This window comes from Cyprinus carpio, chromosome A24, assembly GCF_018340385.1.
Source record: "Cyprinus carpio isolate SPL01 chromosome A24, ASM1834038v1, whole genome shotgun sequence".
NCBI lineage: Eukaryota > Metazoa > Chordata > Actinopteri > Cypriniformes > Cyprinidae > Cyprinus > Cyprinus carpio.
Window position 1 is genome coordinate 22,326,420 of NC_056595.1, and position 10,059 is coordinate 22,336,478.

The following is a 10,059-nucleotide window of genomic DNA, read 5'->3' on the forward strand; positions in this document are numbered from 1 at the left end:
ATGGGACGAGACTCAAGAATGGTGGCCATGATAGGACGAGGAAATGTAGTCTGGTATAGAGTGGCAAGAGTCAGAGGTAGAGTGCCCTCTGGTGGAGTTCATAGGCACTCCAGCTGGAGATCGTGACATTATTTCTCATTTTCATTTAGTTTGACGTACTAAAATGAATAATACTAAAGTAAAAATAATAAAAAACTATAGACACATTAAAAAAATAAAAAATCCAATAAAAATGAAACAACAACTAAATTAACATGAAAACAGAAAAAAATTAAATTAAAACTAATACATATATTATAATAACACCGGATGCATAATAACACTGGAATGAGAACTTGGGTGAAAAATGTGCTTGAATATCAGAATGCAAAGCAGATCTAAAAATAACTTTCATGTTCTGCATTAAATTGGGGGTGAAAATGAAGCCTGAATGACGGGACACTGCTGGCTCGAGGGGCTCTGTGATCATGTGAACACGGGAACAAGAGACTGGCCATTGGATGAGCACATCTGACATCCCTAAGGGGACCCTGGATGCTGCGAGACACAGACGCGCCGAGCACCAGCGCTGTTCCTCCAACATCCGAGAGCGGAAACGCAATGAAGTAGGTCATTCATGCATAGATACACACGCATGCACCCCTCCCCTCCATCTCTCTCTCTCTCTCTCGCATACACACACACTGTACATCACTGATGACTGAACACACACACCAGCTCCTCGCTCCCCGTGCTCCAGCGGCTTCCTTCAGGAGCACACAAAGAAAGCAGAAAACAGTCAGCTGGACAGCACAAACAGACTGTGCTTTTTCCACATGAGTGCAGGATGTAGAGCAACGTGCAGTGCGTTTTGTTTAACAGAGCTGGAGTGCTGAGGAAACTCTTTTTTGTGATAGAACATCATGCTTTTTTGTATGCTCAGCAGACGAGGGATGAATTTCTAGCCGGGTTGAGATCAGGACGCTGTGTTTGGATGCAGGAACATGAGGAAGAGAGACAGCAGGGCACCAGCAGGTGAGTTCAAGAGAGTTCTCATTCATCCAGGTCATCACTGTGTGAAATTGAAGCGTGACGTGTCTATTGATTTCTTTTGTTTGGAGATGCTTCGCTTGTACCTGCTGCTGAGGAAAAGGGCACTTGCTGTGCTGAATTGTTTGTTTTGCACTGTTGGTGGCACATCAAGTATTCATGCATTTTTGTTGATGTTGTTGTTGATGTTTTCAGAGTTGGACACTGTAGGCATGATTGGTAACATTCATAATATCGCCAAAGCATATGAAGTACAGAAAGAGACAAAAAAAAGGTGAAAAAAAATGAAGGCGAGAGAGAGGTAAAAATGGTTAAATATTAAAATTAATTAATAAAAAAAATAAAATGGAATAGAATGTAATGAGAATGAATTTAAAAATTAGAATTATTTTAAAGCAAAACATTTTTAATGTAATGCTGATGTATTTAGCATTTGTATACATGGTGTTCAAATGTAAACATGAGTTTGCATGTTTGAACGTCTTGTGTGATCTGTTAGGGAGGTAAGGTCAAAGGTCACCTTCAGGTGTTGACCTCAGGGTCAGTGAGGAACAGATTGTTCCATGTATTAAGGGAGGCAATTATGATTACTATAGCAGAGTTCTTTCAAGATACATCAATATAGAGAAGGCAAACTCACGCACAGTGTGAGATTTACATTCAGTCTGACTAAATGTATATTTTAAATTCATATTTATTCATGTAGTAAATGATTTTATTGCCCATTCCCAGGGGATCACACCCATTCAGAACTGAACTAAAATGCCTTTTAAATTGCAATTAAATTCCTACATTTAAATTTTACACGCACACACACACACACACACACACACACACACACACATAATAATAATAATAATAATATTTATATATATATATATAAAATTTAAGTTGGGTTTAAATTTATACAATAATAGAATGAAATTAGTTTTTTCACTACAATGAATATTAATTTATGTACATTATTAATAATAAATACAAATATATAACAAATTATATAATAACTATTATATTTAAATAATAAATTAATTATATTTTTAGTATGTATATATATATATATATATATATATGTATATATATATTATTAATTATTAATTAACTTAAATTTTTTATAGATAGATATTACTAAAAAAAAAAAAAGATACTAAAAATTAATTTTAGTGGAAAAACATTTGATTTCCCAGAATGATCTAATTTACCCCAAAGTCATCAAAATGCAGCTAACTGAGATTAAAGGGTTAGTTCACCCAAAAATTAAAATTAGCCTGTGTTTTACTCACCCTCAAAGCATCTTAGGTGTATGTGACTTTCTTCTTTCAGACGAATCCAATCGGAATTATATTAAAACATTTTCCTGGCCCCTCCAAGCCTTTTAATGGGGTTAAGCGGGTGTTGGTTGTCAACATTTCAGAAGACGTGAAATAAAGTGCACGTATCCGTAATAAAACGTCCCTCACACAGCTCTGGGGGGTGAATAAAGGCCTCCTGTAGCGAATCCATGTGTTTTTGTAAGATAAATATCCATATTTCAAACATAATAAACACCTTTTTCTCACTTCTGCTGACTGTAGTATGCGGAAGTCGTGCAGACGGATGATGCAGGATGTATGCGTCGCGCGTGCCTCTGAGAAATCCAGGAGCAAAGGGAACCAAGTTTCCTTACTTTAGCAAAGGAAAACAGTCTCCACTTGGCTTATATCGAAACCCTCCAACATTTTTCTTCACAAATCCTCGTTTTGTACTTCTAATTCGTGACCGAATTGTCTCTGCATTTGTCACTAATCACGCAACGCGACGTCTTACGTCATCCACCGGAACGGCTTCCGCATATGACAGTCAGTGAAAGTGAGAAAAACGTGTTTATTACATTTGAAATATGGATATTTATCTTACAATAATGCATGGATTCACTACAGGAGGCCTTTATTCAACCCCCGGAGCCGTGTGAGGGATGTTTTATTACAGATGCGTGCACTTTATTTCACGTCTTTTAGAATTTTGACAACCAACCCACTTACCCCCATTGAAAGGCTTGGAGGGGCCAGGACAATTTTCATACAACTTCGATTGAAATCGTCTGAAAGAAGAAAGTCACATACGCCTACGATGCCTTGAGGGTGAGTAAAACACAGGCTAATTTTCATTTTTGGGTGAAGTAACCCCTTAAGCAGTTTTATAAGAGTTTCTATTCTAATTCTGCCCATTTTGTTTGTTTTGTTGGATTAATGTATTAATGTGAATTTCTATGAATTGCAATTCTGTAAATTCCTTTTCCTTTCTTTCCAATTCAACATCCAGTATGTTCTTGCCTAATCAATTCAAACTCATGATTTGAAACCGAGACAATTTCTAAATTCTGGTTTTTGCTCAACCCATTTCATTACCAGTTAAGCTGAATGAAGGGCCAGAGAGCGCGACTGGCGGTTTAATGCAGTAGAAATCCAAGGTTGGCAATGACCTCTAGAGAAAATCAGAATGATCCTGAATCAGTTTCTCATTTGTTTCTCAGTCAGGGGTTAATGTGGGCCGTATAGCATGGGTTCAGCTCAGCAGAACTTCTGGTAGGTCATCTTAAGGTCTTCATCTGTTGTTGTGGTTGTGTAACGCTGATGCTCGGCGGAGGGTCTTGTTTCAGCGTGCTGTCACTATGCATGATGCTGATAACTTGAGGCCTCATTCTAGGTCACTGCTTTATTCCCGCGAGGAGCGTGATTCAGTTAGTGCCCTTTGCTGTTGTTGAAATATTCACAAAGATTTGACTGCTTCATCTGAGAGTGTCAAGTCAGGTACACGGCTCAGGAAATAGAGTGTAGGTAGGATGCTGACAAGAGGAAAGAAAAGAGGACACAGACACTAGAGAGAGAAATAAACAGAGAAAGACAAATGACACCATCAAGGAGCTCTATAATACCAGGAGAGAGTTACTTGCCAGGATGCAATTCTTCTTGAAATGAGTTTGTGTTCATATGTTTGTGTGTGTTTCTTAGTGCCCAGGTGGGGGTTCTCCCAGCGGGACGGGGCAGTGGGACGGGCGGTGCTCCGGTCGAGGACATGCAGGCGCTGTCAATCACGTCTCTCTCCACCTCTGAGCTGGAACAGCAGTATGAGCTGATCAGTCCTTTAGGGAAGGGCACCTACGGCAAAGTCGACTTGGTGGTGCATCGGACTCAGGGTGAGTCTGTATGAAAATGAGACAGTGCCCTTCCCAATTTTCTTTTTTTATTTCCGCCTGTGGAACCAAAACAAAATGTTTTGCAAAATATCCTGGCTGCTCCTCGCCATGCAATGTAAGTGAATGGAGACGGAAGGTGTCAAGCTGCAGAAATGAACCATGAAACTAGCATGCATGTTATATTTCAATGTTTAGGATTATAATAGTGTGAGACAAGACAAAATTTTGATTACTATTCACTGAAATCTAAGCTGTAGCTATTAAATCTCATTTACCCTTGTGCAGGGCTGATTAAAATACATGCAAAAAAAAAAAATACATAAATAAAATATTTTAAAAAGTTTAAAATACTAAAAATATTTGTGAAGGCAATATTATTTATTATTTAGTTTAACTTAAAGTGCTAAAATAACTAAAACTGAAAAATAAATACACCGATCAATAAATAAAAACAATTTAAAAACTTTAGCCATTAAAAAATAAAAAAATAAATAAAAAAAAATACTAAAACGAAAATGGAAAAATATCAAAATAAAAGCTAATTCAAAATATTAATAAATATTTTGAGCTTTACTTGATATAAAATAAACATTAACTGGAAAAAAATGCAACAACATATAAAAAGATGTAAACTTATATTACTTCAGCGAGCTGCCTGGGCAATATTTTTCATTTTCGTTTAATTTAACTTGAAGTACTATGCTAACTAAATCTGAAATAAAAATGTATAAAAATTAGACATATTTTAATAAAAATGGAAAATATTAAAATAAAAGCTAAATAATTTTTTTTTTTATAAAAATTGTATATCAATGATACTAAAACAACACAGCCCTTCACTCTCAAAAATAAAAGCTATTGGCATCAGTGGTTCTATGAAGAACATTTATCATCCATAGAACCTTTTCATTCCACAAAAGGTTCTTTATAGTGGAAAAAGTTTCTTTAGATTATTTAAATGTTCTTAAGATTGAGAACTATTCACCGAAAGGTTCTTTTTGGGAATCTAAGATGGTTCTTCTGTGGCATCACTGTGAAAACCACTTTTGGACCTTTATGTTTGAGAGTATTGTGTGCATTCAAATATAGTGGTCTTGATGCATCCTTTTTCATTCACCACTATTTTGTGTATTTGCAGGTACTAAACTGGCTCTGAAGTACGTGAGTAAGAACAAGACGAAGTTGCGTAGTTTTCTGCGTGAGTACAGCCTGACGGCTGCGCTGGGCTGCAGCCCGTTTATCATCAAAGTTCTGAACGTGCTGTTTGAGACGGAGGACAGCTATGTGTTTGGACAGGAGTACGCACCTGCGGGAGATCTGTTCGACATCATCCCACCTCAGGTATCACAACGCCTCATTATTAACACTAAAGGAGAACCATTTATACATTGCAAATCACACATTTAATCATGCATTTGTAGGTTTAACACCTGTAGCACTACCACACACAGCATGTCTAACCACAAAATCAACAGACACATACAAAGTGCAATTATATATTAAGTTATGCATAAATTAATAAATAATAATAATAAATTAAAGAAAAAATAAAAGCAATTGAAAATGAAAAAACATTAACAATATTAGTTAATTAAATATTAAATATTTATACATCGTTCTAGTATTAGTTTACAATTACTTTATGCTGATTTTCATAAAATAACTGTATTACAGTAATAAGAATCAAGGAGAATAAAGAGAATATGTATCTTATATCTATATCTTTTTGAGTGTAGAAAACCAACTGTCTGAATATTAACTCTAACCAGTCTTGCACAGAATCTGTGGACTTTTTTCTCACATTTTTTTGCACTGAATTTGATGGAAAATATGCATAATTTTGCACCAAGAAAAAAAAGTGATAAAAATGCCCTGGGAATTTTCATAACTTTATGAATTCTGGGTATTTGAATTCTGCAGACATCTGTGGAGTTCAACAGGCACCAATTGCTTTTGATAATGGCAAACTAGGTGGATCAAGGTCAACTGCTTATTCCCTTACAGATGAAGTGTCTGTACTGTATTTCTCCCTGTATCTCCTCTGCTCTAGACTCTAGACTGTGCCTTTGTGTCTCTGTCTCTGTTCAGGCCGGTTTGCCGGAGGAGATGGTCAAACGCTGCGTTCAGCAGCTGGGTTTGGCTCTGGACTTCATGCACAGCAAGAGTCTCGTCCATCGGGACGTGAAGCCAGAAAATGTTCTGCTTTTCGACCGTGAGTGTCGACGCGTGAAATTGGCAGATTTAGGAATGACAAGGCGGGCAGGCAGCCGGATCAAGCGGATCAGCGGCACCATCCCATACACCGCCGCCGAGGTGTGCCAGGCCTCGGTAACAGAGGGAATCGTCGTGGCAACGACCCAGGACGTGTGGGCATTCGGAGTTCTGCTGTTCTGCATGCTGACTGGAAACTTTCCGTGGGAAGCGGCGTTGCCTAGCGACGCATTCTTTTCGGAATTTCAGCGATGGCAGCGGGGGGCGTTTCCTCCCGGCGTTGTTCCCTCCCAATGGAGGCGGTTTTCAGATGATGCTTTGCGCATGTTTGGCCGGCTGTTGGCGTTGGAGCCTGAGCGGCGCTGTGGGGTTAAAGAGGTGTTCTACTTCCTCAAATACGACCTGCTGAATCATCACCGCCGCAGAGCTTCCTGTAGGGCACCTAGGGGCGGTTCTGCAAGTTGCTCCGCCCACAGACATGCAGAGCCCTCGCCACCTTCAGGCACTTCCTGTCTACGCCCCACCCCCCTCAAACGTAGCATCCTGTCCGAACCGCATTCTTCTAGGGAGGAGTCCTCCAAAAGCCCGTCGCCCAACCGTCAAGACAAGAGCAAAGTGATGATGACCACTCCTATTGAGATTTGTGTATGAAGGCAAATCTGGATATAGCCACAAAAAAGGTAGCAATATTACTATTGGGAAAATGTTTGCACAGGAACGACAGCGTATTTCATGATGGAAGTTAATAGAACTGCCATAAATGTAGATCTAGCAAAACTATTACATGGTGACTTTGAAACCTCGCTAATTTAGATTAAAAGACGTAGCTTTGGCAGGTCACTTTAGCACTAGAAATGAATCCGTTTCACTAGGAAAACGTATTGAATTCATTAAAACTGCTTTCATTTTAAAGGAATAGTTCACTCGTGAAAGAAATGGAAATTCTGTCATCATTTACAGTACCTCATGTCGTTCCAAACCCATAGGATTTTCTTCTTCCATGGATCGTGAATAAAGAAATACTGCACGATGCTCCATAATGGATCCTGAAATGACATAAAAGTACCATATTCTGAGTCCTCTAAAGCCATAATAGATTTATGTGAGGAAAAGTCCCAAATTTAAGTCATTACTGAGCAAAAATTGTACCTGTAGTAGTACAGCAGCTGGGTCAGTAAACTTAAAGGGACAAATTTGGACCTTATTTACCCCTAAAAGGTGCATATTAGTACTATAGATTAGTATAATGTATAAATATGCACCTTTGTGGGTAAAATAGGTTAATAAATACCACTAAAGGTACAATTTGTGCACTTTGTTTCTGAAAGTTGAAGATGCAATGCGTCTGGTCATTGACATCAGTTCTAATGTATCTCGATGTGTTCTATTCGAATTGAATTATATTTGAGAGATATTTTTTTGGTCTGTTTCTCACTCAAAGCTGATCATCATGTGGCTTTACAAGACTTAGGATATATTTTATGAGCCGTATAAACTAGTTTTATAGTGCTTTTTTGTCTTTCTTGAAGCAAGTGTTATTTTAGTATCATTGATATACTATTATAGTTTCTGTTGATATTTTGAATGTGATTTTATTTTTAGATTCTTTATGGTTTTGATTTTAGTTAATATTTCAGTAATTTTGTTGTGTGTGTGAGTGTGTGTGTCTGTTTTTTTTTTTTATAGATGTCTATATATATTAGTTTGTAGTTTTAGTTATTTTAGTACTTCAGCTTAAAGTAAATGAAAATGAAAACTGTCTTGGCAACTAGCTGAAATAAAATAAGTTTAAGTTTATATATATATATATATATATAGATTCAGTTAAGGAATTTTTTATGGTTTTAGTTTTAAATGACATGACACAGAGTAAATTATGTTGAGTGAACTAAACCTTTAATATAAAGTGGCTTCTAGGGCTGCACGATCAATCAAAATAAATTCATAATTGCGATATGGCTTAGTGCAATAATAAAATTTTAAAGGATGTGGTTTAAATAAAATGAAATAGAAACAAAAATAAAATACAATTATTATATAATTTTTAAATTAAAATGTATAATTATAAATCATATTCTTTAAACATTTTAAATTTTACAGTGAAATAACATTAATATTAGAAAATTTTAGTTTTTTTCATTTAGTAATAAAAATAATCATACAAAAAAAAAAGATTATTTTCATAAATAGCACAACATTTTTGGACAAATTTTGCGGCCCAATCACAATTTTGACCAAATCACAAATTTTATCATAAAAATTGCAATTTTATTTTTTTATTTCCCCCCAAATCACACAGCCCTAGTGGACTCCTTGTTTTCATAAGCGCTTAACTTTCCTATAGTGCACTGAAACTCAGAGAAGATATTGAACGCTATCTTTTCTTGTGGATCATCATGACTATCAAACCAGCCTATGACAGAATCACACATGTGCACCAATCGAAGAATAAGATATATTTTATACTGGATTTTTTGAAGTTTTACGAGACGACCGGATGCCATGGTGACCTGGAGACTGCCTGGATGAACTTCCCAAGAGACAGAAGACATTTTAATCAGTCTTCAAAGCTTGCTCTCCTGAGTTTTTTCCATAGATCACAGGGATTTTATGATGTCTCTTTGTATTCGAAGTGTGCATTCAAACAGATCTTTGAAGAGACGCATCAGGAGCTGGGAGGTTTTAGATAAACAGTCATGATCTTATCGGTGAAACTGAGGCCAGTCTCTTGTGTTCTCGTATAATTGGTCAATTAGGTAAGAACACGAGAGCATCTGCTCCCTAGAACATTGTGACTGTGTTTCGTCAGGTAGTGCTAATTTGTAGCTTCTTTTGTATCAGACAACAAACGATCAGTTAACTAACTTCTACAGAAACTCTTTTTAGTCTTAGATTAAAGTGTTTGTTTACATAGGATGCGTTAGATATTGATTTAGGTGGTATAGAGCAGTTCAAGTCTTAATGTTTGCAAATGAGCACAAGTAATTATTCAAAAACAAACTCAAGTACAGATAAAAAGAAATACAAAGACATTATCTGAAGGAACTTTGTTGTAAAAGAGACAAAATAGTTTAATGATGAGGAATTTTGCTCTTTTTTATAGGACTGTTTCATGGTAATTTATGGTTTATCAAATGACCTTGGAATTTTGACCTACAATAGTTGGTGTGATGTTATTTAGCTGCTTTAAGGATTGTCACACAGTCGTAGATTGTTCTGAATGATAAACAGATTAAATGCACATTAAATTGTCTTTATCTGTTTCTTACTTGTCATTTGCAATTTAAAACTACATTAAATTCAGGGGACCTATTGCCACAATTTAAATAAATGCATGGTTGCAAGCTAAATTTATTGATTTATTAAATCATTTAAGTTGCAACCATTATTTTAATGTTTCTGTTGATCATTACATCATTAATATTGTGTGAAATTTAAACTCATATTTCTGCATTAGGGCTGGGCGATATTGCCCAAATAAAAACATATCTCTGTATTTTTTGATTGAATTGTGATATACAGTATAAATCCCGGTAATTTCTACATTCAAAATTAATACTGTATGTTTATTTTATTGATTTATTTTATGTTTTTAACACCCTGCCCAATGTTGTCCAATGAAACAACCCCCTCTGATCTGATTTGTG

The 10,059-nt window shown here is 36.2% G+C and overlaps 1 protein-coding gene across 1 annotated transcript; it reads left to right on the forward strand.

Moving 5' to 3' along the window:
* The first annotated feature begins 273 nt into the window (after positions 1 to 273).
* LOC109049434 (serine/threonine-protein kinase SBK1-like) lies at positions 274 to 8,022 on the forward strand. The gene is made up of 5 exons (XM_042714731.1): positions 274 to 605; positions 926 to 1,014; positions 4,017 to 4,201; positions 5,340 to 5,542; positions 6,290 to 8,022. The coding sequence occupies exons 1-5, from the start codon at positions 501 to 503 to the stop codon at positions 7,061 to 7,063; spliced, it is 1,356 nt and encodes a 451-aa protein (XP_042570665.1). The 5' UTR covers positions 274 to 500; the 3' UTR covers positions 7,064 to 8,022.
* The last annotated feature ends 2,037 nt before the right edge of the window (positions 8,023 to 10,059 follow it).

Bases quoted from the DNA above. Each gene is read 5' to 3' on its own strand.
- LOC109049434 (XM_042714731.1), top strand. From the start codon at position 501: ATGAGCACATCTGACATCCCTAAGGGGACCCTGGATGCTGCGAGACAC. The intron at 4,202-5,339 runs GTGAGTCTGTAT...GTGTATTTGCAG, and splicing joins GGTGGTGCATCGGACTCAGG to GTACTAAACTGGCTCTGAAG. The intron at 5,543-6,289 runs GTATCACAACGC...GTCTCTGTTCAG, and splicing joins TCGACATCATCCCACCTCAG to GCCGGTTTGCCGGAGGAGAT.